At 44.5% G+C, this 26,111-nt stretch overlaps 1 protein-coding gene across 8 annotated transcripts in view; it reads left to right on the forward strand.

The window, feature by feature from the left end:
• Window positions 1-26,111, forward strand: part of WNK1 (WNK lysine deficient protein kinase 1) — a 143,105-nt gene that overhangs the window by 88,377 nt on the left and 28,617 nt on the right. For 5 of the 8 annotated variants that reach the window (XM_040436448.1, XM_040436463.1, XM_040436454.1 and 2 more), the window contains exons 5-14: window positions 10,948-11,036; window positions 12,146-12,365; window positions 13,327-13,675; window positions 13,800-13,978; window positions 17,531-17,767; window positions 20,723-21,790; window positions 22,664-22,723; window positions 22,869-22,997; window positions 24,898-25,383; window positions 25,631-25,828. In XM_040436448.1, the coding sequence (XP_040292382.1) occupies window positions 10,948-11,036; window positions 12,146-12,365; window positions 13,327-13,675; window positions 13,800-13,978; window positions 17,531-17,767; window positions 20,723-21,790; window positions 22,664-22,723; window positions 22,869-22,997; window positions 24,898-25,383; window positions 25,631-25,828 (3,015 nt within the window). Of the gene's footprint in view, window positions 1-6,185; window positions 6,412-10,947; window positions 11,037-12,145; window positions 12,366-13,326; window positions 13,676-13,799; window positions 13,979-17,530; window positions 17,768-20,722; window positions 21,791-22,663; window positions 22,724-22,868; window positions 22,998-24,897; window positions 25,384-25,630; window positions 25,829-26,111 lie in introns of those variants that run through there. The other 3 variants (XM_040436496.1, XM_040436480.1, XM_040436505.1) reach the window with 3 other exon arrangements.

The raw sequence follows: 26,111 nt of genomic DNA on the forward strand, positions 1-26,111 counted from the left end.
GCGGATTTGTAAAGATTGTGGATTACTGGGTCCATTGTCCTACAATGTTTTTGCTTAATATCTGACCTGGTCGCCCATCCATCTTTTATGTTGTGTTTCGTGTTAAACTCATGGACCATATTGGACAGAGTGCACAGGTACAATTGTGGGATTGTTCACTGGTGTGATATCTCTTGGGTGTTTATCTGCCTGATAGACACCTCCTCTTAACCATATTATATGCCATTAATTGTTCTGTCCTATCTCTGGACACATTGTCACGGTCTTTACTTGCATTATCAGGAATGATGACTGAATAAGGCAAGATATTTACAGGGGAGACCTTGATATGCTGCTTTCAGACGCTTAAAGGGATTGTCCCACATGAGGCAAAATTGGGCCAAAGGCAGGGGGAGGTGTGATGCCAGCCTTACACGCAAGTTCACGGTTGGATGAGATGGCTGATGTTGGCCAACCATCATCTGAAAAACGAGTTTCCAAGGGAAAATATGATCGGCCAGGTTGTGTATGGTGTGATCAAATTTAGCCAGCCACCGTGCTCATGGATCAGTTTTTCTTTAAAAACCTGGCTCCCTGGTTGTCCAGTTTAGTCTGGCCTGTTGCTGCTTGGATCTTTCAGATGCAGCTAATCATTGTCTCGTGTGTACAGTTAACTTAACCCCTTCAGGACCCTGCCAGTTTTTACCTCAAGGACCAGGCCATTTTTTGCTAATCTGACACGTGTCGCTTGATGTGGTGATAACTTTAAAACGCTTATTTATCCAAGCCATTCTGAGATTTTCTCGTCACATATTGTTCTTCATGACGGTGGTAAATTTGAGTCAAAATATTTCATCATTTATAAAAAAAAAATACCACATTTACCAAAAAGTTGGAAAAATTAGCAATTTTCAAAATTTCTATTTCTCTGCTTTTAAAACTGATAGTGATGCCTCCTAAAATAGTTATTACTTTACATTTCCCATGTCTACTTTATGTACCCAAAAACCAAATTTTAAGGACCAGTTCAGGTCTGAAGTCACTTTGTGAGGCTTACATAATAGAAACCACCCATATTTTGTAAACTATACCCTTCAAGGTATTCAAAACTGATTTTTCAAACTTTGTTAACCCTTTAGGCTACTTTCACACTAGCGTCGGGGCTCCGCTCGTGAGCTCCGTTTGAAGGGTCTCACAAGCGGCCCCGAACGCATCCGTCCAGCTACCAATGCATTCTGAGTGGATGCGGATCCGCTCAGAATGCATCAGTCTGGCAGCGTTCAGCCTCCGCTCCGCTCAGCAGGCGGACACCCGAATGCTGCTTTCAGCGTTCGGGTGTCCGCCTGGCCGTGCGGAGGCAAACAGATCCGTCCAGACTTGCAATGCAAGTCAATGGGGACGGATCCGTTTGAAGTTGACACAATATGGCTCAATTTTCAAACGGATCCGTCCCCCATTGACTTTCAATGTAAAGTCTGGACGGATCCGTCTGAACAACTTTCAGACTTAGAATTTTTTCTAAACTATAATGCAGACTGATCCGTTCTGAACGGCTCCAAACTTCTGTATTATAGGAGAGGAGCCGTCTGTGCAGACACCAGACGGATCCTCTCTGAATGCTAGTGTGAAAGTAGCCTTAGGTGTTTCACAAAAATTAAAGGAAAATGTAGATGAAATTTCAGAATTTTCACTTTTTTGGTGGATTTTCCATTTCAATCCATATTTTTCCCCGCTAACAAAGCAAGGGTTAACTGCCAAACAAAACTCAATATTACCCTGATTTTGTACTTTACAGAAACACCCCATATATGTTCGTAAACTGCTGCAGGGCGGGGCGCATAAGGAAAGGAACGCCATATGGTTTTTGGAAGGCAGATTTCACTGGGTTCATTTTAAGTTGCCACGTCACATTTGAAGACCACCTGATGCACCCCTATAGTAGAAACTCCCAAAAAATTACCCTGTTTTGTAAACTATGGGATAAGGTGGCAGTTTTTGTTATTAACAATGTTCATCTGACAGGTTAGATCATGTGGTATTTTTATAGAACTGGTTATGCACATGACAATACCAAATATAACTACTTTTTCGGTTGTTTCAGTTTTAGGCTACTTTCACACTAGCGTTAGGAGCGGATCCGTCTGGTGTCTGCACAGACGGATCCGCTCCTATAATGCAAACGCTTGCATCCGTTCAGAACAGATCCGTTTGCATAACTGTTTATTTCAGATCTGATTTTTCACTTTCGGAAAACTCAGATCCGACAGTATATTCTAAACACATAGGTGTTCCCATGGTGATGGGGACGCTTCAAGTTAGAATATACTGAGAACTGTGTACATAACTGCTGCCTGGCAGACGCTGCCAGGCAGCAGGGGGCAGACCCCCCCCCCCCCCCCCTCCTCCTGTATTTAACTTATTGGGTGGCCAGTGCGGCCCCCCCCTCCCTCCCCAGTATTAATTGTAACCAGTGCGGCCCCCCCTCCCTCTATATTCATTCATCGGTGGCCAGTGCGGATTCCGAGTATTAAATATGACCAGTGCGGCCTCCCCCTCCCTCTATATTCATTGGTGGCCCGGCCAGTGCGGATTCCAAGTATTGTGACCAGTGCGGCCTCCCCTCTTCCCACCCCCCATCCTAATTAAAATCACCCCCCCCCCCCCCCCCCCACCATCATTGGTGGCAGCGGAGAGTACCGATCGGAGTCCCAGTTTAAATCGCTGGGGCTCCGATCGGTTACCATGGCAGCCAAGACGCTATTGCAGTCTTGGCTGCCATGGTTACTTAGCAACAAATAGCAGCATTATACTTACCTGAAGAGCTGCGATGTCTGTGTCCGGCCGGGAGCTCCTCCTACTGGTAAGTGAGGTCTGTGCGGTGCATTGCGACTTTTCACTTTCCAGTAGGAGGAGCTCCCGGCCGGACACAGACATCGCAGCTTTTCAGGTAAGTATAATGCTGCTATTTGTTGCTAAGTAACCATGGCAGCCAAGACTGCAATAGCGTCTTGGCTGCCATGGTAACCGATCGGAGTCCCAGCGATTTAAACTGGGACTCTGATCGGTACTCTCCGCTGCCACCAATGATGGGGGGGGGGGGGGGGGGGGGGGGAAGGGAAGAGGGAAGGCCGCACTGGTCACAATACTTGGAATCCGCACTGGCCGGGCCACCAATGAATATAGAGGGAGGGGGAGGCCGCACTGGTCATATTTAATACTGTGGAGGGAGGGAGGGGGAGGCCGCACTGGTCATATTTAATACTGGGGGGGGGAGGGAGGGTGAGGCCGCACTGGCCACCGATGAATGAATATAGAGGGAGGGGGGCCGCACTGGTTACAATTAATACTGGGGAGGGAGGGGGGGCCGCACTGGCCACCAATATATTAAATAAAGGAGGGGGAGGGGGTCTGCCCCCTGCTGCCTGGCAGTCATGTACACAGTTCTCAGTATATTCTAACTTGAAGCGTCCCCATCACCATGGGAGCGCTTCTGTGTTTAGAATATACTGTCGGATCTGAGTTTCACGATGTAACTCAAATCCGATGGTATAGTCTAACATAGAGGCGTTCCCATGGTGATGGGGACGCTTCAAGTTAAAATATACCATCGGATTGGAGAAAACTCCGATCTGATGGTATATTAATAGGGACTCCTGACTTTACATTGAAAGTCAATGGGGGACGGATCCGTTTGAAATTGCACCATATTGTGTCAACGGATCCGTCCCCATTGACTTGCATTGTAAGTCTGGACGGATCCGTTTGGCTCCGCACGGCCAGGCGGACACAAACGCTGCAAGCTGCGTTCGGGTGTCCGCCTGCGGAGCGGAGGCCAAACGGTGCCAAACTGATGCATTCTGAGCGGATCCGCATCCACTCAGAATGCATTGGGGCAGTACGGATCCGTTCGGGGCCGCTTGTGAGAGCCTTCAAACGGAACTCACAAGCGGAGCCCCGAACGCTAGTGTGAAAGTAGCCTAACATAAAGCATTTTTGAAAATAATTTTTTAGTGTCTCCATATTTTGAAAGCCATAGTTTTTATTTAATTTTTTTGCCCGATTGTTTTATGTAGAGGCACTCATTTTTTGCGGGATGATGTGACAGTTGGGTACTATTTTGGGGGGCATACACCTTTTTGATCGCTTGTTGTTGCACTTTTTGTGCTGTAAGGTGACAAAAAAAATGATTGTTTTAGCACTTTTTTTTTTTTTTTTTTCTACGGCGTTTAGGTGAGGGTGTGGATCATGTGATAGTTTTGTAGAGCTGTTCGTTACGGATGCAGCAATACCCAATACGTGTGTTTTTTGTTTTTGTTTTTTACAATTTTGATTTATTTTGGAATTATTTATTTATTTTTTATTTTTTTTGTCCCACTCTGGGACTTCGACTTCTCGGGTCCAATCCCCTCTGCAATGCATTACAATGCAACCTGTGGAAGGCATCGGGCTCCTGCCACTTTCAGTGCGGGTACCCGATGGGGAAGCAGAGGGCACCCATACCCTCCACCGAACCCTCTGCATGCCGTGGTCAGCTTTGACCGTGGCATACAAGGGGTTAACACACTGGCATCTGTGTTTTCACTGATGCAGGGACCTGGCTGTCAGTGACTGCCGGGTCTGTGCTGCTGATCGGGCGGGCGCCGCTCCTGCACTACCCGATCAACGCGCTGTACATGTACGGCGCTGGTCCTTAAGGGGTTATCCTGGCAAAGATAATGATTACTTATTCACGGGATAGCTCATCATTATCACACCAGCAAGGTCCAAGTCCCAGCAACTCCACCGATCAGCCGTATCGGGAAGCTGGCAGCTTTCCAAGGACAGCGCCGTACATCGTATAGTGGCAGTACTTGGTACTGCAGCTCAGCCCCATTGAATGCAACTAGGCCATGTGACCAATGTACAGTGATGTGACTGGCCTAAGAAGACGCTGTGGCGTCTGCTGCCTCTTCTAAAAGCTGATCAGTGGGGGCCCTGGACAACCCTTCAGATCTGATACTGAGGATAAGTCGCAAATATATTTTCCTGGATAACGCAACAAAATAAGCATTTCTCACCTATAGAATTGCCCACCGCTCCAGAACTGATGTTCTGGTACTACCTGCCAGGCTTTATTACCGATGATGCCACATTGAGAACATGTGACCGCCACAGCCTCCCACTGGCCTGTACAGTGTACGTTGCAGACCAGTGGTTGGCTGCAGCGGTCACGTGTTATCGATGTAACATCAGCACTGCATCCTCTAAGCAGACTGCTGAGCTGTATGTGTGGGACTGGTGTCAATAGTGAGCCTTCCTCTCTAATCGGAGTTGTAACTAGCAGCACTAGTCCCAAACATACAGCTCCTATCCTGCAGGTGATGCAATGCATGTGGATCTGGTCAGAGTGAAGTGCCCTTACTGCCCTCTCAGAAGTGGGGGTATAGCTGTAACCTGGCACTTCATCATCCACGCTCTCTGCCCACAATGGAGGAGATTTATCAAGACTGGTGTTGCTGAAAGCAACCAATCTGATTCCACCTTTCATTTTTCAGAGCTCTTTGAACGAAATTTCCCAAATACTTTGAATTCTAACAAACCCTGAATTTTTTGTGATTCATTTAGAATGAAGCCCAGAGAGAGGGGACAGCATCTGTCCAAACCAAATTGAAAAATTCTGTGATCCTTAAACAAACCAAATCTCAAAAGGTTTACTCAGCTCTAATACATTTATGATCATAGAGAGGGAAAAAAGAAACCAACTTAGTCTGAAGTACGGATATGACAAGTTCCCTAAGCCCAAATTTTAGGCGGGTGACAGAAAAAGGCCACCATTGCAGCTACCACCCTAGCTCCAGGTACCACTGCAGATTCACTGGCTGGTGACACCTCTAGTGGCAGCTGTTTTGGTGGCCGTACTGTTCTCACCCAGCTTGTCCTGGTATGTATGGAACTTTGTATATACAAGAGTGATAGGAGTTATCTGTACTTCTTGTAATGGGTTAATTTATCTCTGGCAATAAGGGGTTAAGAAAAACAATGTTATGGATACAGTTTTGGATGGTAGAAGATGGAGAAATGTGTGTATTTTATAGATGGAGGTCCTTGTATTATTCTGGGAGGTCGGTGCTGTCCACCAATAGTAAGCTTGGAGGGGTGGTACTGGGTGAGGGCTGGCAGAACACATTACCTGTTCCTCCTCTCCCTGGCTCTTGGCTTCTGCAGCGCCGGTGAAGGTTTCTCTGGCTTCTTCTGATCTAATTTTCCCAGCACAATGTCTAGCTCAGTGTGTGGTTGTCGCCTTTCATCTGCCGTGCGGTGACTGGGAGACCCCCACGTGCTCTCCTGAACTGCTTTGTAATGGATTATGTCTGGAAGGATTTCTGCCCTGTAATCCTCATAGTGAACTCCCGCTGCTGCTGCTGCTCCCCCCGGGATTGTCCGGGCAGTCAGGTGGGTGAATGTGGGTGCTCATTCCTGTTTAACTTGGGCTGGCTGTACTTGCCCTGTTATCTGTGCTGTAAAGACGAGGCACTACACCTCTGTGCAGTGGAGTACAACCTATTGTTCTATGTTATCGGCCATTTCAGGCTGACTTGTGTTCTTCATTCTTATTGGTGAGGAATATTCCCATCTCCTTCTCCGATTCTGACAGTAGTTGTTCTCCTTTTAAACTTTGATTGGATTCATAAGGACTGTGTAGGAGATTGCCATCACTTATGTGTGGACTGTCATGAACTTTCCTTATTGAAAACCTATTTAGGTCATGGGGGCAGAGGTCCTGTTACTTTTAGGAGATTAGTTTTTGTGTATTTGTCAGGTGACTGTTAACAGCGCCCCCTCCCCCTCTAGTTAATGATATAATAATGGGCTGTATGTTCCTATCCCCAGTGGCCCCTCTGCACTTTTAGAATGTCTGTACTGGACTATTTGTCGAGGGCGCTATCTCGACCCTGTGATAAGAAATGTGTCACAGTTTAAAGAGGACCTGTTGCCACAAAATGCAGCGTTGTCTGCTGGCAGCATGATATAGAGCAGGAGGAGCTGAGCAGATTGATATATCGTTTATAGGAAAAGATTCAGTAAAAGGTGTCATTTATACGCTAAATCTCTGATTTTCTAACTTAAAGCGGTCATCTCACTTCAATAAATGGCATTTATTGTGTAGATGGACTACAACCGGCACTTACTGATGTATTGTTATTGTCCATATTGCCTTTGCTGGCTTGATTCATTTTTCCATCAAGTTTTACACTGGTCGTTTCCATGGTTGCGACCACCCTGCAATCCATCAGTGGTGGCTGTGCTTGTGCAGTATAGGAAAAAGTGACGGCCCGGACCGTGGGGCTTTTCAAAAAAGGCTATTTGGCTTGTTTGCCCAACTTGCCCCAAACATATTAGAATAGATTAAAATGAAACCTTTATCATATCATTCATATTAAAAGTAGTGATAATAAAAAGTGCACTTTCATTATCACTACTTTTTAATATGAATGATAAAGGTTTAATTTAATTCTATTCTAATATGTTTTGGGGAAAGTTGGGCAAAGTAGCCAAATGGCATTTTTTGAAAAGTATCTCCCCTGAGTTGCGCCCTCTCTAAGCAGGGTCTTTTCTTCCTGTTTGTTCCCAGTGGGACCGCACATGCACAGCAGCTCCCGTCCTGGACGGCTCAGTATGGACCATCCAAATACATTTAGTGCCCTGTATTAGCGTCATAAATGCAATTTGCTGAAGTGAGGCAACCCTTTTAAGCCCACCCCTGTGACTAGCTATCAGTGACTGACCGTTATCTGTGTATACTCACTTTTATACAGAGAATGCAATCAGTCCTGTCACCACACAATGCTGAGCAATTTGCAGGCAGCATGGTATAGAGCAGAAGATTGCTATATGGGTTTTATGGGAAAAGATTCAGTGAAATTCTGGTTGTTTCGATTTTTAGGGGTCCTACCGCTGGGGGTCCCATACCCTCTGCAGCTCTCCTGAAATGAACAGATCATCCAGTTGATCATGCAGGTGGCTGCTCCGATCATTTCTATGAGAATTCCCTAAACTGCAAGTACAGCGCTCGGCTATCTCTAGAACTCCCATAGAAATGAATGAAGCGGCCATGCACGACCTTTTGCTCCGTTCACTTCACTTCAGGGGAGCTGCAGGTGGTACAGGGCCCCCGTTATCATGATCAGTGTGGGTCCCAGAGGTAGGACCACTGATCTGATAGGTGATAACTTTAAACAGCTGGAACACAGTTAAGTAAAAAAAAAAAAAAAAAGCTAATGTATAAATTACTGAATCTTTGAGATATATATATATATATATATATATATATATATATATATATATATATATATATATATATATATATATATATATATATATTAGTACAGACCAAAAGTTTGGACACACCTCATTCAAAGAGTTTTCTTTATTTTCAGGACTATGAAGGCATCAAAACTATGAATTAACACATGTGGAATTATATATGAAACAACTGAAAATATGTCATATTCTAGGTTCTTCAAAGTAGCCACCTTTTGCTTTGATTACTGCTTTGCATTCTCTTGATGAGCTTCAAGAGGTAGTCCCCTGAAATGGTCTTCCAACAGTCTTGAAGGAGTTCCCAGAGATGCTTAGCACTTGTTGGCCCTTTTGCCTTCACTCTGCGGTCCAGCTCACCCCAAACCATCTCGATTGGGTTCAGGTCCGGTGACTGTGGAGGCCAGGTCATCTGGCGCAGCACCCCATCACTCTCCATGGTCAAATAGCCCTTACTTTCAAAGTTTTCCCAATTTTTCGGTTGACTGACTGACCTTCATTTCTTAAAGTAATGATGGCCACTCGTTTTTCTTTACTTAGCTGCTTTTTTCTTGCCATAATACAAATTCTAACAGTCTATTCAGTAGGACTATCAGCTGTGTATCCACCTGACTTCTCCTCAACGCAACTGATGGTCCCAACCCCATTTATAAGGCAATAAATCCCACTTATTAAACCTGACAGGGCACACCTGTGAAGTGAAAACCATTTCAGGGGACTACCTCTTGAAGCTCATTAAGAGAATGCCAAGAGTGTGCAAAGCAGTAATCAAAGCAAAAGGTGGTTACTTTGAAGAACCTAGAATATTACATATCTTCAGTTGTTTCACACTTGTTTGTTATGTATATAATTCCATATGTGTTAATTCATAGTTTTGATGCCTTCAGTGTGAATCTACAATTTTCATAGTCATGAAAATAAAGAAAACTCTTTGAATGAGAAGGTGTGTCCAAACTTTTGGTCTGTACTGTGTGTGTATATATTGTTGGGCCTTTTCATATATATCTATCTATCTATCTATCTATCTATCTATCTATCTATCTATCTATCTATCTATCTATCTATCTATCTATCTATCTATCTCTCTCAATCTGCTCCTCTCCTCCTGCTCTATAACATGCTGCCTGCAGATTACACTGAATTTTGTGGTGACAGGTCCTCTTTAACAGTGTAACATAGTACATAAGGCCGAAAAAAGACATTTGTCCATCCAGTTCGGCCTGTCATCCTGCAAGTTGATCCAGAGGAAGGCAAAAAAAACACTGTGAGGTAGAAGCCAATTTTCCCCACTTTAGGGGAATAAAAAATTCCTTCCTGACTCCAATCAGGCAATCAGAATAGTGTGATTTATATAAGGTGTTACAATCCATCCAATCACAGCATTCCACTCGGAGCCTTTTGTCAGGCTTTGCTATACACATATGATGATGATTCCCTATTCTCACCATGTACAACCACTGGCCAGGATTGGTAGCGGCTCTGGTCACGATTGGTCGCTCTGCATTTTGTCACTGCTGTCTCTTGCCTAGTGTGTAAATTCTGGAAACTTGTAGGTGTTGATTGATCACCTATATATTCTCCTGGTGCGATAATCATTAAGATAAATAACAGCCAAGGCTATTTCTATTACATTCATTGCTTTATTGTTACATCTCACAAACCTCTGTTAAAGCCAATGAAAAACAATGTCAGAAGGGACCGCTTACTGCATAAATTAAGATAATAAATAATATAATTCATATATTATGGATTGGACACCAATTTGGTAAATTCATTGATATTATTCAATTGTGGATCAAATTCATGATTCCCAATAACTTCCATCCATATGTGCAAAAATGGTAAAAACAATGACCTTCAAATTATACAAATTTATTAAATGCGGTGAAAATGTGCTATATAGCGATCTGTGTGTGTATGTAATATATTACTCACACACACACACACACACACACACACACACGCCATCAGTAGCCAAGACATATATAAAAGGTAAGCTCTAATAATATATCTATATAATATGCTGAGGTGAAAATTAAGATATAATTATCTCAACATTTCATTGGTATGATGCACTGTGATCAGACCAAATAAGCATATAGTAACAAATCCCTCAAGTATGAGCATGCAGTACTCTGCAGACCCCAACGCATTTCGTCCCAACAGCTTCTTCTGGGGGTACTTCCAAGGTTGACCCTATGCATTAAATAAGCTGGTGCAAAACAATAACTCCCAGCAGGCTGGAGTCCCCTGCATCAGGTTAGTATCTGATGTTGAACTTGGCTGTATATGGGGACAGGTCAGCATTGGTTCAGAACTCTCCATATTCCCTAGTCTTTACAGTGCAGGCTGCGGAACAGAGCCTTGGTTGTATCAAACAACTAGTTTAATTGGAAATGCAGACTAGGAAGCTATGGCTTTTTTGGGGTTTGTGTGATACTGTGAATATTGAAATCCATCAGCCGCACTTACTGCACCTACTAAAGGACACTTACAGTTAATGAGATTATGGAAATAGAGACTTCTGCACCGAGGATAACACCTTCTGGAATCTGTGTCCAGGATATGTGCTCAGGCATCTCATGTATTCCATCGGATTCTAGGTGTACTATTGAATGATGGTGGTGATGACCCCCTGCTTCTCTGATCTGTCTCGTGCTCTGTTTGCAGGGTGTGAAGCCGGCTAGCTTTGATAAAGTTGCCATTCCAGAGGTGAAGGAGATCATCGAGGGATGCATCCAGCAGAATAAAGATGAAAGGTCTGAACTCGCAGGAAGTATCACCTCTTTCGTGGTTAGGGCTTAGGCTACTTTCACACTCGCGTTTTGGATTCCGTTTGTAAGATCTGTTTCAGGGCTCTCACAAGCGGTCCAAAACGGATCCGTTTTGCCCTAATGCATTCTGAATGGATAAGGATCCGTTCAGAATGCATAAGTTTGCCTCCGTTCCACTCTGGAGGCGGACACCAGAACGCTGCTTGCAGAGGCAAACTGATCCGTCCTGACACACAATGTAAGTCAATGGGGACGGATCAGTTTGCACTGACGCAATGCAAAACGGATCCGCTCCCCATTGACTTTCAATGGTGTTCAAGACTGATCCGTTTGGCCAATGTAAAAGATGATACAAACGGATCCGTTTTGAACAGATGCATGCGGTTCTATTATCGGTGTGGATCTGTATGTGCAGATCCATGACTGATTCGCACCAAACGAGAGTGTGAAAGTAGCTTTATGCCCACAAACTTTTTTTTTTTTCTTTTTTCTTTTTTCTTCTCCCCTATGTTCGTTCTATTAGGAGCCGGCCCTTCCACTCCATAAAATGCCACACAGCTGTTAACCTTCTTTTGCGGATCCGCAATTTGTAATCTCGTACACTGTGCTGGTACTGTAATACGCTGCAGATTTTCCACATGGGAATCCGCACAGAAAAACCGCACGTCTTCTGCAACGTGTGCAACTGGCCTTACACTCCATTACATAATGTATTTAAGGCGCTGCGGAATATGTCAGCGCTGTGTGAGTAAAAACCAGGCCGGCCATGTTTATATCCAGGGCTGCTGTCAGATTCTCCTGCTTAGTCTCGCACCTATTTGCCATGTGACATAAGAGCTGAGTGCTAACTGTAGCCATCATCTCCCAGAATGCACTGCTCTCTGGTAACCGAAAACCAGCAGGATTCTCGGTGCAGCTTTAGACCTAACTGGAGAATAAAACTTACTAAAAATTAGCAATTTTGCAAAGTCACCTAGTAGTTTTTTTGGAATGTTTTTTTCAAAAGCCGGGCAAGATAAATCTTCTGTGATTCTAGGTTTATATTGGTAAATATGGGTCAGTGCGCAGCTAATTCTCCCCAATGTTTTGGGCAGGTACGCCATCAAGGACCTCCTGAACCATGCATTCTTCCAAGAGGAGACTGGGGTGCGAGTGGAACTGGCAGAAGAAGATGATGGAGAGAAGATCGCTATCAAACTATGGCTACGCATTGAGGACATCAAGAAGTTAAAAGGCAAATACAAGGATAACGAGGCCATAGAATTCTCCTTTGATTTGGAGAGGGATGTCCCTGATGATGTAGCCCAGGAAATGGTGTGTACTCACATTAAACTTTCATTATTGTTATCTTAAAGGGACACTACTCCCATTATTCCCTGTTATCGGACATTTCAATATAGGGAGAGGTTGAATGCAGAACAGGTGAATACAGCCTATTGCTTCCTGTTATCGGGCCTCTAAAAGGGTTTTCTCACTTCAGTAAATGGCATTTGTTATGTAGATAAAGTTAATACAAGCCACTTACTAATGTATTGTTATTCTCCATATTGCTTCCTTTGCTGGCTTGATTCATTTTTCCGTCACATTATACACTGTTCGTTTCCAGGGGTTACAACCACCCTGCAATCCATCATGCTTGCATAGTATAGGAAAAGGCGCCGACCTCCTTGGTGGCTGGGACCATAGGAGCGTACATAGGCACGCAGTTTACAGTGTGATGGAGAAATGAATCCAGGCAGCAAAGGAGGCAATATGGACAATCTAAATACATTAGTAAATGTCTTTTATTAACTTGATATACGTGATAAATGCCATTTGCTGAAGTGAGATAACCCCTTTAATACAGAAGAGGCTAGCTGTAGTCTGGAATTGGTGATCTGAAGTGTTGAAGCCTCCTGCCCCCAAAGATAACTACTTTGCCATATCTCCATTGTTGAGGACATCCATACGTTTGCATCCATATGCGTGACTCAGTCGCTCCCCTTATAACACTGCTGTACTATATATACTTGTAAGCTGCGGTAGTCCTTCTGCAGCAGGACTGGGAGGTCTCAGGCTTATTCTCTGAGTTAACCACAGTCAATTTACTCTGTGGAATTCAAATTTCTGGTCACATTCTCCTTTCTCCTAAAATTCCTTGGCTGCATTCCCCCCCACCCTTATGTTTCCAAATGGTATATGCCACGCCATACAAAATCCATGTGAATGTTACCATTCAATTTTTCTTTAAACAAAATTTGTGCCCCTAAATGTAACTTCTCTTCACTCAATTTAGGTGGAATCTGGCTTTGTCTGTGAAGGAGATCACAAAACCATGGCCAAGGCTATCAAAGATCGTGTGTCGCTGATCAAACGCAAAAGAGAGCAGCGGCAGCATGTGCGGGAGGAACAGGAAAAAAGGAAACTAGAAGAGAGCGCCTTGCAGAAACAGGTGCAGCAGACTGATGTGCAGCCCCAGAGTCCCCCTACGGGCACTGTTAAAGCCTCCACAGCACAGGCAGTCTCTGGTCCAGCCACGACTGCGTCCACAACTGTGCCAATCACTGCCACGTCCCAAGTAGAGCCGGAGGAGCCCGAGGCTGATCAGCATCTGCAGTATCAGCAGCCCACTATATCCGTGACATGTGAGTCCAGAGGAGGGTGGGGGAGATAGTCCAGGTTCTCATTAGAAACACTTGTACTTGTGGCTTCAACTCAAATCAACTGCTTTATATTTGACTGTCTCCTCTATCCTGTCTTCCTTCTCAGCGGATGGCACTGTTGACAGTGGTCAGGGGTCCTCGGTGTATTCGGAGCCACGAGTTGGCAGTCAGCTAACAGTCTCCTACAGCTCTCCACAGGACCTAGGGGTCTCCTCCACTGTTGCATCCAGCTACAGCACCACAAGCCTCCAGCCTCAGGCAGGTGGATTCAGCACATCTGTGGGGGTAAGCAGCCAGATACAGTTCACGTGTGGAGTCAGTGGGGATCTCCATGTGTAGGGATGGTCTTTACGTGCAGCCTGCCATAAGAAGATTTCCCTTTATAAATCCGGATTTTGCAGCAGCAGGTTTTCACTGCTGCTTTGACATAATCAACCATTTTTTCAGGAGTTGCCTGGTCCACCAATTTTGCCAAATTTTGGTAATTTTCTGGAAGCTGTGCCTCCTTTGGTGACCCCTGATGATTTCTAATGGGTCTATTGTGACCATGTGGCATCCCCACAAGATAATATAGTAAAGCTTGTTTTCACTACTCTTTGGGGTACATTAAATCTAGAAAGTGATTAGGTACAGTTTAATTTTGCACTGAATACCCTATTAAAATTAGTCAGGTTATTCTGACTTTGCGGGTACCTAACATGTGTAGGGTTTTGCTATAATGTAATCGCAATCAAATGTAAGGTTTTTTTTTTGTTACATTTCTTTTAATACTATTTGACACTCTATTTTATACTTCTAATCCTTGACCATACTCCTGTGTGCTGATACATTATGCTGTGTCATCACGACACAAGTTGCTGCTAGAGCAGCCCACAGAGACGGCCCGGTGACCCAACCAAAGGGCAGAGTCCCCTTTCGATTGCCACAGTCCCGCTTGGCCATGCCGATTATGTGTTTATTCACACTCTCTCCCCATGTAGCTGAGGCTGTGAATTCTAGAAATATTTGGTGGGGTGGGGTTTGGGAATCCCTCCATATTGCACAGGGTTATTTTGCTATGTTGCATGAGGTTATGTCTCCCGTTGCACGGAGCTATTTGCCTGAACTCCTCCATGCTCAGCCTCCCTTACCCCACCCCTGCCTGTTCCCTTTCATTTATATTGTTTTTAGTTCTGATTTGTACTAATGGCACTGGGCTCCACAGACAGGACAGGAAGCTCTGCTGGGTGGACTGAGGCCTGAGGCAGGATCCCAAGACAGCACATTATCCCGCTTATACATACAATCACTGCTCTGGTTCTGTTTCTCTTTCAATTACTAATTTATTCCCTTAAATTTCTATTTTAATAAATCTGCTTCTTTAATGGAATATTGGAGATTTGAAAACCACATCCACTGGAAATGGACAGCCAAAAATATTAAATGATCACAAATAAGAACAAGGAAAAAATAAAATATAAATCTAAGGCTTTGTTGACATGGCGTGTAAGCCAGGATGTATACATTACACAGATTCCACCCAGTGGCATCATATTGCAAAAAACATATGTTTAAGGGCTCATTCAGACAGTTCAGCATGTCCGCAAAAAACGGATTGCATTCAGTTTTTTTTGCTGATCCATAGACTTCAATGGGGCCATGTCCTGATTTTCACTGACAAGTATAGGACATGTTTTATTTGTTTTGCGGAGCCGTAGAATTGAGGGAAAGTGCCCCGTAGAAGTGAATAGATCTGCATCTAATCCGCAAAAAAACTGATCAGCATTTTTGCAGACAGCTTATGGCTATCTGAATGAACCCTAACACACACGTTTTTATACTGAATGCTATTGCATGGAATAGTGCAGTCTGCTGTGCAGTTCCATGGTTGTGTTTTTTTTTTGGCACAGATGAACACACTTTTTGGCAGCTGTTGGGCTAATGTAACCCTATGGAAACGTTTCATGGCCACATTTAGAGCGTAAGCTTTTTGGGTGTACACTCTATTAGTACATCACAAATATCATGAGAACATAGCTTAATCTGCAAATGTAAAATCCCTGCTTTACTGTATCTGTTCTCTTCTTATATCAAGTCTCTAGTCCCATCTAGCCCTATATTCCTAATTCTGCTGCCTGTCAGTTGAAATATAACTGCAGTGTGCTGGCACACGCCACTAAATGTTCAGCTGGGTTCCCCTTTACTCTCTAGAATATAGAAGGCTTCACCCTGTCACTATTTTGCTGACCGACAAAGCCTACAGATTAGTTGAGCTCCAGTACGCTACTGCAAGATAGATAATCGGCAGCAGAATGGTAAATGCCGATCTGGGTGTGACTGGAGTATTGTACAGGGTGGAAAACAAGATTAGTAAAGGCTAGTAACTCCTTTTATATTCAGTTTATCTAACTGGTGGCTTACAGAATAGTAACTTAAAATCTTTCTGCTCGGTATTAGATATTTGCCCTCAATGCATTGACTCCCTTCTGCTTGTGCATACACCACAGCCAATCTAAGGGCTCATGCACATGACAGATGGAGTTTTTGCGGTCCTCCCGAGAACTGTCCTATCCTTGTCTGTGAAACAGAAAAGAATAGGACATGTTCCATTTCTTTTTAGTGGGGTCACGAAACTAACATATGGATGCGGACAGCACTCTGCGCAGCCCCAATAAAGAGAACAGGACCACATTAGACCAGCAGAAAATGTGGATCGGGTGCGGACAAAAAACACTGTCGTGTGCATGAGCAGAAAGTAAGCAGAGCTTCGGTCTGAAGCATGGAGAGCCACAAAACTGCATCCCGAGTCTCCATTGATACAGGTGTTAGAACTTTAGACTCCAATAGACTGTAGCTAAGCTGAAGTGACTGATAATAGTTGTACCTAAATGGACCAGTGTTTACAGTGGCAGTGTAAAACGTTGTGAGCAACAACTACCTCAAACTTCAATAGACAACAAGTTAATGCTGGCCTGACTGATATTAGTTTTAACCAAATGGAGCTACTCTGTACCTTCCTTAAAGCGGTTGTCTCATCATAGACAATGGGGACATATCGCTAGGCTATACCCCCATTGTCTTATAGGTGCGGGTCCCACCGCTGGGACCCGCACCTATATCGAGAACGGAGCCCCACAAGGTGGTGGCTGGAGGATTCTGGTCCGGCCACCACAAAGCTGGCTCCCCATAGAAGTGAATGGAAGCGTATCACGCATGCGTGGCCCCCCGCTCCTATTTATTTCTATGGGACCGATGGAAATATTTACAAAATGAGTAGAGGGCGACTGCGCATGCGCAGTGCGCCCTCCTTCACTTGCTTGGCTTCATTCTTGTTCACTTGCAGGGCTCCACCGCTGGCACCCGCACCTATAGGACAACGGGGGCATATCCTAGCTATATGCCCCCATTGTCCATGATGAGACAACCCCTTTAAGGAACTTTTCTTTCCTTATTTCTTCTTCTACCTTCTCTGCACAATTTTATGTTTTTTACTTTCCCTTTGTTTTATGTTAATCCATGTGATTTATTATTTTTCCTGCTGTATTTGGAGCCATCTGCAGTGGTTTCTTTCCTGTCCAGGACCTTTTTAAATTAGCAGCGTAGACACAAATTTGCTGGACTCTAAGCCAGAGAAGAAAGACATGACAAGTTTTCCTTGGGTCTGAATAGAGGTCCATTCAGCGCTCCACGGAAGGAGCCAACTGATAGTAACCCCCTCTTCTCAAATGGTCTACATACTGAATCCATTCTGTTAGATACCTCCCTGTTCTTGATATTCTCCCTTACGTCACTTCCATTGTTCCATTTTGTTTCACATTATGTTGATATTCTCGTATGTCTTGTTTTCTTTCCCCATAGCCACGTCGGGGTCGTAGCATGTCAGTGTGTGTCCCCATCCTCTCCTCCACCCCTCTCCTACCTTCCTCTTCCCCCAGCACTCCTCCATCTGCCCCCTCCTCTCCTTGCTGGACGTCCCCCGTGGAATCCTTTGCTGAAAAGCTTTCCAAGGCTCTAGAAAGCGTCTTGCCCATGCACTCCAGCAGCACCCGCAGGCACCAGCGGCGATGCAGCCTGCCTACCCTCTGTACCAGCCCTGTATGTGTCCTTACCTCTGCACCACCTGGCATGGCAGATAAGTTACCATTAAATGCGTGCGGCTGGTGATAAGTGATTATGAAGAGGAGACAGTTTGGTGAAAGTTGATGGAATTGGTGCACCTTTGCAGGGTAGTAAATCTTCTTGTGGTCATGTGATCGTTTGCTTTCCTTTTAATTAAGGAGGCGATCATGCCCCAGTGATGCCAATGTCAAAAGCTGAGACCATAGCACATGCCACTTCTAACTTATCACTCTATGAACAACTTAAAGGGTTTTCCTGTTTATGTACAGTACAGGCCAAAAGTTTGGAAACACCTTCTCATTCAAAGAGTTTTCTTTATTTTCATGACTATGAAAATTGTAGATTCACACTGAAGGCATCAAAACTATGAATTGACACATGTGGAATTATATACATAACAAACAAGAGTGAAACAACTGAAAATATGTCATATTCTAGGTTCTTCAAAGTAGCCACCTTTTGCTTTGATAACTGCTTTGCACACTCTTGGCATTCTCTTGATGAGCTTCAAGAGGTAGTCCTCTGAAATGGTTTTCACTTCACAGGTGTGCCCTGTCAGGTTTAATAAGTGGGATGTCTTGCCTTATAAATGGGGTTGGGACCATCAGTTGCGTTGAGGAGAAGTCAGGTGGATACACAGCTGATAGTCCTACTGAATAGACTGTTAGAATTGGTATGGCAAGAAAAAAGCAGCTAAGTAAAGAAAAACGAGTGGCCATCATTACTTTAAGAAATGAAGGTCAGTCAGCCGAAAAATTGGGAAAACTTTGAAAGTAAAGGCTATTTGACCATGAAGGAGAGTGATGGGGTGCTGCGCCAGATGACCTGGCCTCCACAGTCACCGGACCTGAACCCAATCGAGATGGTTTGGGGTGAGCAGGACCGCAGAGTGAAGGCAAAAGGGCCAACAAGTGCTAAGCATCTCTGGGAACTCCTTCAAGACTGTTGGAAGACCATTTCAGGGGACTACCTCTTGAAGCTCATCAAGAGAATGCCAAGAGTGTGCAAAGCAGTAATCAAAGCAAAAGGTGGCTACTTTGAAGAACCTAGAATATGACATATTTTCAGTTGTTTCACACTTGTTTGTTATGTATATAATTCCACATGTGTTAATTCATAGTTTTGATGCCTTCATAGTCATAAAAATAAAGAAAACTCTTTGAATGAGAAGGTGTGTCCAAACTTTTGGTCTGTACTGTAATTGTAACTTGATCCTTGTATGATGAGAAAATTCTGCAGCTTTTGAATATACAGTGTCAGATCTTAACCACTTTCAAGATCTCTGCCTGCTGTCTGTAAACAGAAACATTCCTGTTAGCATTCAGAGACTGAAAACTTGTATAGAACGAATACTTCCCACAGCTGAGAGTTTGCTACAGTTCTATTCAGACTAAGCGAACCTCTTTGAGCCACTGCAGTCTGTCACCTAGTATCCATCAATGTATCAGCTGAAATTCTGGCTGGTCTAGTGTCCAGTGATGGCTAACCTCCATCACTCCAGCTGTGGTGAAGCTACAACTCCCAGCATGCTCCATTCATTTCTATGGAGTTCTGAGAACAGCTAAGCAAGTGTGCATCTTGGGAATTATAGTTTTACCACAGCTGGAGGTTGGCCATCACAGGTCTAGACAATTCGAATGTAACCACCCCTCAGCTTTGAGAAGTATTAAAGGGGTTGTTGTATGTGACTGGTTTCTTACACAAATGGCACCGTACTACAGGTTGTGTATTGTATTCCAGCTCGGCTCGCTTGAAATAAATGGGTCTGAGCTGCGGTACCACACACAACTCGTGGATAAGTGTGGCGCTGTTTTTAGAAGACAACGGTCATGGTAACACATTTCCCAGTCTCTGAATTTTTACAGTCTTTTACTTTATTGATTATGGAGAGGATTTCAGACCCAAATCTTATTAGAAAATTGCAGACCTTTTCATTCCTCACACAAAACTGGATGATCTCTAGAACATTGATCACTGGAGATTTGCACCGTTGGTTCAATAGTCACACGACCCCCACTCAGTGGGTATCTCCCTCCTGGCTCCATCCACTTTCACCAGACATGACCTGCCTTGCTGAGCGGTTATCACCATACAGGCTGCATTAATGGTTTGATGGCAGAGATCGGCTGCTGACATATTGCTGTTGCTTTCTAGGGAGCTAAATGGTCATGAAGTTAAGCAGAAACTGTTGCGTCAGTAATGATGGAAATGTTACAATTACCCAGTAGATATAATTAATTGGTTCTGGGAAAGCTGGGTAACGGCTAATCTCTAAAGTCCTGAATGCTCAGAATTTTGCCTGCCCTTGCAGCCTTCACAGTGAATCCACCCAGCAATCCTAAAGTCCTGCATGAACAAACATGCCAAGTTATACGATGATAATTGCTGGACAACCTGGCATACTTGCTATTCATGGCTATAGGTTGTCTGCCATTGCAGCTCCCACTTTGTCAGCAATCTTTTCTCAGACTGTTGAGTGGCTTGCAGATTTGTTCTTCAAGGCTCTTGGAAAGCTGAATGTGACACCTTGTGGAAGGTGCACCCAGCTTATTGATCGCCTTGAATAACACATACGTCTAGCATCCAAAGCTTTGTATCCTTGCATAACTAGGCAGCTTTTCTGTTTGGGATCTAGAAAAGCTGGGTGACAACCCTTGTGTGAATAGTAGTGGCTGCAGGGTGTCCGGGTGGTAATTGATAATCCTACATTATAGAAATTTCTGGAAAGCAACCTGTATAGCAAATCATGTCGCTATTAATGCAGCCCATTCACCAGCCCGCCATGTATTTAATGACCATTTTCACATTTTATTTTTGTCCTCCCTGCACCCCCATATAATTGTGGGTATTGTGGGTGACTGTGAATTATGTCTGTCTGTTTTCCTGCTGTCTAAACATCTCACTTCCTTATTTCCTCCATATTCAATACAGCCACAATCCATGGCGCATCCAACACACCCAGACTCTCCACTATATTTTCCAACTATTCATGAGCGCCCCATTTCGTTTTCTCCACCTCCAACCTTCTCGTCCCCAAAGCTGTCCAACACTCAAAGAAGAAAGAGCACATCTTTCCTCGAATCGCAGGCTCGCCACCACGGACAGTCTCCTTCGAGGACTCTTGGGCCAAGTCCCCTCCTGGACTCAAATCGCAAGTCAGACGGGAAGAGTGCGCAGCGAAAAACTCCCCTCAAATCTGCTGAAAGCAATCACAGGCAACAAAGTTTTGATGGTCATGGGTTTGTAGAAGGAAGGTCAGGTACAGCAGACTCCCAGGTGAGACCTGCAGAGACCATATATCTGGCTAGCCTGCCTTATAATATACAGACTGAGGCTTACAGCACCGCTGCAGCATCCAGCCATCTGAAGGATTCCATGAGAGCACAAGTTGGCTCAGTGTATGATTATCAGACTGGTCAAACCTACCTTGCTCGCCCAATTCTCAAACTGCAAACTGGCATGAACCAGCCATCTCCTATGGGCAGTATGTCTGCTCCGGTGACCGCTGAGCCTCATATCCTGTTCCATCAGGTTTTCATGCCGCAGTCTGCACCTCCAGTTCTCACTCAAGGCACTGAAGGGCACCATGGGTGCGTATTTGAGTTTCATGTGCATTCATCTGGACCTGAGGGTGCGATGTATGTGCCCCACCGCGTCTACTGCACCCGTCATGGTTCTATTGAGCTAGAGGAGGTCTCTTCTAGTACATTACTGCAGAACCGTCTCCAGACTGTGACTGAGGAACAGTGCAGCCACCCAGGACTAGATCCCATGTCTCCTCTGATCTGCAATGGACCTGAATACTCCAGTGACTCCTCCCAGAGGAATTCCTCAGACCCGGGAGAATATTTGTCTCCTCCTCTTCCTCCAGGATCCAGCCACAATTTTGAGATGCCCATAATGTACCCCCAGAAATTAATTCAAGAGCCACCTGTTGTCTTTTGCTTTCCACAAACCGGAGCGTCCTTTCCTGTTCAATCGGCGGTCTGTGGCCACCAGGTTACCAGATATGAGTTTTATTGCCAGTCCATAGGTGGTTATGTCAGGCCGTAGACCTTGCTGTGCAATCATGATGGATTAGATGTAAACGATCTTTAGGTGATCACAGCTAACCGATTACTAGCTTGGGTTGTAGTCTGAGAAGCTCAGTCACCTTGTGATCTTCCACCTACTGTATCACTGCCTGGCTGTGGTCATGTCCTTCTCACAAGGCTTGGTGATGTTATATAATTCTTTACTGTTGATTCAGTTTACACCTTGATACCTTGAAACTCCACCCATCTTTAATTCTCGCTGTTTAGGGGGATCAGTTTAGAAACCCGGGCAGAGGTCTAGGTGTATTCACTGATCAGGAGGCACTCAGAATTTACGTAGACATTGATATGTTCATGTCATACATATTTGGCCAAGACATTTAAAGGGATTCTCCAGAAAAAAAATGAATTCCACAAACTGATGGAGACTGCCACTATGGCCTTTAAGCTGCAGCTCTCCTGCTGTTAAACTAGAACTCCTGCTATGCTGGGGATTGTAGTTGTGAAACAGCTGTAGAGCCATATATTAGATGCGGCTGATTTAGAGCCTTGTCTGACGGTCTGTTTTGCTGAGGATACACTGTCTGGCAGTCTTTTCAGTAGAGTGGTCACTAGCAGTAAATTGCCACACCTGTATACCATATTTCTGCTTGAGAACTCCTTTAAAAGTTTGTTGAAGCCAGGCTCCTCCAAATGTCTGCCCATTAGCTTCAAGTGGGCAAATTTAGGGCAGCCATGAAACCATAATGGCACAGGGTATTTACAGTGGTTCAAAATTAGGGTTCACTCATGTTGTGATACATCTTTTTAACATAATGTCTCTTCATTGTTGCCACAGGTACCTGGGCAGCCCCCGACTACATCTGTGCCTGGCGCCCAGACAGCCCCACACTCTCAGGTGACAAAACTCTTCCTTCTACAACACTTCTGACTGCATCCCTTGCCCATTGCCATTTAATGTGCAGCTGTCATGCTATGGTATAGTTGGCCGCTGCATTGATTAGGTAAGTGCCCCCTTTGAATTTTTAATCCTATGATTTCAGAGCGTGCAGCATCAGCCTTCACTACTCCATCAGCCAACCCAGTACCAGATTCCAGCGGCTGTTCCCAGCATACCGGCCCAGACCCAGCCCATCATTACCCAAACCCAAGTGGCTGCCACAGTCCCCCAGGTGAGTGAGGAACCAGGTGTGAAAGTCTTATAGTTCAGCACATAAGAGTCTGTTACAGCTTAATATTTAATAATGGTGAACCTTTTTAATAAGTGTAAGGTTGCCTGTTATATAAAGTACAGTGTAATGAAGTATTGTTATATGGGACATGATGTAATATGCAAGAGGTATCCAATAATAAAAATGTAAATGCCTTTTAATCAGACAAGTCATATCAAGAATCTAACACCTACTTTCTGGTAAGTAGGTCTCAACTGCGGTGCAGATTTTTCTTAACATATCTTTTGAGTTTTTTTCTGCAGCAGAGTTCCAAATCCGCTCCATAAAAAGATAATAGCGTTCTGTCTGCCTGCAGCCTCCGCTAGGGTGAGCTTACCGCATACTGTATATAGACTGACTGCGCCTCTAGTGGTGGCTCCAGGCAATGACGTTTTACCATAGAACCGTACTGTATGTCTGTGTAGGAGATTTGGTGCTTTGAATCTGAAAACTGAGCTCTTATTACAAATGGACGCCTTAAAATGTAGAAAAGTGGAGATTCACTTTAAGAATACATTTTTGTTTTCTACTTTCAATGTAATAACATGGCCCCATGTATCTGGCTTTTGAAGATGAAAAGAATTTTCCTTGAGGGCTTTTTTTTTTATTTTTTATATAATTTTTATTTTTTATGCAATTTTTGCAAGTGAGGAGGAGGGATAGTTTGGCTTTCACACTCTACTCCCCTGAACACAATGGATTGATAGTATCTGAAACGTTAAATTTAACTGCTTGCTCAGTGGTTCACCTCATCCGGCTGGGAGCCCGTCACACGTGGTGGGGCAAAGTATTCTCCTCACTGCACAAAGACTGATCACAGCTTTTTCCCAGCTGGTCCGTGGTCTGAAAAGATGTTTGCAATGCATGCCACCCCCTCCCCACCAATCACCTAATCCCCTGTTTTGCTACAAATGTCCTGTCCTTTTGATTTGGCATGTAGACCCTTTTTGAATTGCATGATTGTCTGTTCCTTACCTGCTGACCTTCACTCCAGATCCATTATTCATTTCTTCATCCTATTAATGTCATACAACCCTTCACTGTAATGGCTCATTCACCCTGAACTTTCGGCAATTTTGTAAATTGCCTTAGAAATAGAAATCTCTTCCATTTGTTTATACTGCTGCTATGTAGACCTATGTTCAGACTGTAGACTGATTCTGTAGTCATGTGGGACTCTATTCGTCTTCTACTGTCTATAGGCTATCAAGAACAGGAGACATACATTGCTATGTGTAGGAGCTGTATGCACAAAACTGCTGGGAGATTTTTAGTCTTTAATATTTTTATAGTTGTCTCGGATGGTTAAAGGGAGCCTGTCATGACATGGTGGGATGTACAGGTCCTCCAGAGCAACAGTCTCCAATCTGTGGCTCTCCAGCATTTGTGAAGCTGCAACTTACAGCCTTGGGCTCACATGGCCTGCTGGGAGTTGTAGTTCCACCGCATTTGAAGAGTACTGGTTGCAGACAGCTACTGTAGGGTCACACTGTTGTCCAGGGTGGCTCTGATCCACACAACCTATTCTGCTAATTTAAGGAAGTACCACTTTTTCTTTCGTGTGATATTTATTTTTTAGCCAGTTGAGATAAGCAGATGGATATAAAGTGCAGTAAAGCATTGCACTGGTTAATCTTTTAGTTCTAGTCAGTGCATGTAAGGGTTATTAACCAGTGACCACAACCAGCATGTCCTGTTGCATCTCACCCCTCCACTCACATGAAGCCAGTTATGTGCCGCTTGTTGACCGCATGCCTTTTTAATAGGCCGATGTCCTATATTCCATGTTTGGTTGTGTTATATTTGACGCTTGCTTTTGCTTGTCATCTTTACTTTTCTTTTACTCATTCTTAATTGCCAGCTCCCCGTCTCTCAGCCTTTGCCAGCAGTTCAAGGAGAGTCTTTGGTTCCTGCTCCACCAGCTCCTACTCCCCTCCTCCCTGCCCAGGCTACTTCTGTGACCGCTCAGTTCTTGCCACTGGCACAGCCATTAGTGGCTGCCTCTATTCTGCCCCAGTTCAGTTCCCCCCCACAGCTGCCCGTCACGGTGCCCCCTGCCATTGTACAAACTGCCATTCCACATACCGGCTTCCCTGCCATTCCTATCCAAATGTCTCCAGGGTTCGGGCAAACTGTGCCAGGATTTCCGCCCTCTTCTTTAGGTACTCCAGTCCTGTCCTCTGGACAGGCTATTATTTTACCCGGCCACATACCTGCTGTCGCTCTCCAGCCCCAAACACAGGTCCACCCACAACCTGTGTATACTATGCCTCCATCCATTGGATTACCAGCCGCCTTGGGACAAGCTTCAGAGCCAGTGCATCTTCTGGGAGACTCTGCTTACCAGGTACTGCCGCCTGCAGGGCTCTGATGGTGGTGTGTTCACTTATGTCACCGGCTATGGAATGAATCGGGACTGTCACCCTAATACAGACCGCTTTCAGTCTTTGTGTTGGTATTGGGGACTTAGCAATACATTAGCTATAGCACTGAGTGAATGCTTAGTCTTATGTTTTGGCTCATCACTTAGCTGCTGGGTTATTATTCGTCTTTGCTCTTTACTATATTCCACTGATTTGGCTTTGTTTGTCCAGGGCTTCCCATCTTCGGTTCCATCCCAATTCCCTGTAGAGACAGGGCTACCTCCATCAGTTATCTCGCCTTCCATACGCACAGAGTTCCTGCTGCAGCCTGGATACCAGGGTGGCTTACCACAGCCTTACGTGGAGAGCAGCGCGCTTACTCAAGGGGTCCCTGCAGCTCCACTGTCTCAATCGCAACCAGTCACAGAGGTACGATGGCAAACATCCCAGTAATGGCAGCAGATGAAATATAATATCTAAAGGTCTCTACATGTAGCGTTGGCAACTGTATGACGAACAGTAATGAGCTTAATATGACAAGGATGTGCCTAGGCGCCATCTTCCACTGCCTGGCAAACAGGATTGTCAGCATTTTTGTTTCTATGCCTTGAATGCATTCTGGTCACTGCTAACCAAATATTCTCAAAATATAATGTAGACAGTCTGCTATTATATTGTAACAAAACTATCAGGACTGGAGCGTGACTTTTTG

The sequence above is a fragment of the Bufo bufo genome, chromosome 1 (genome assembly GCF_905171765.1).
Source record: "Bufo bufo chromosome 1, aBufBuf1.1, whole genome shotgun sequence".
Classification (NCBI taxonomy): domain Eukaryota; kingdom Metazoa; phylum Chordata; class Amphibia; order Anura; family Bufonidae; genus Bufo; species Bufo bufo.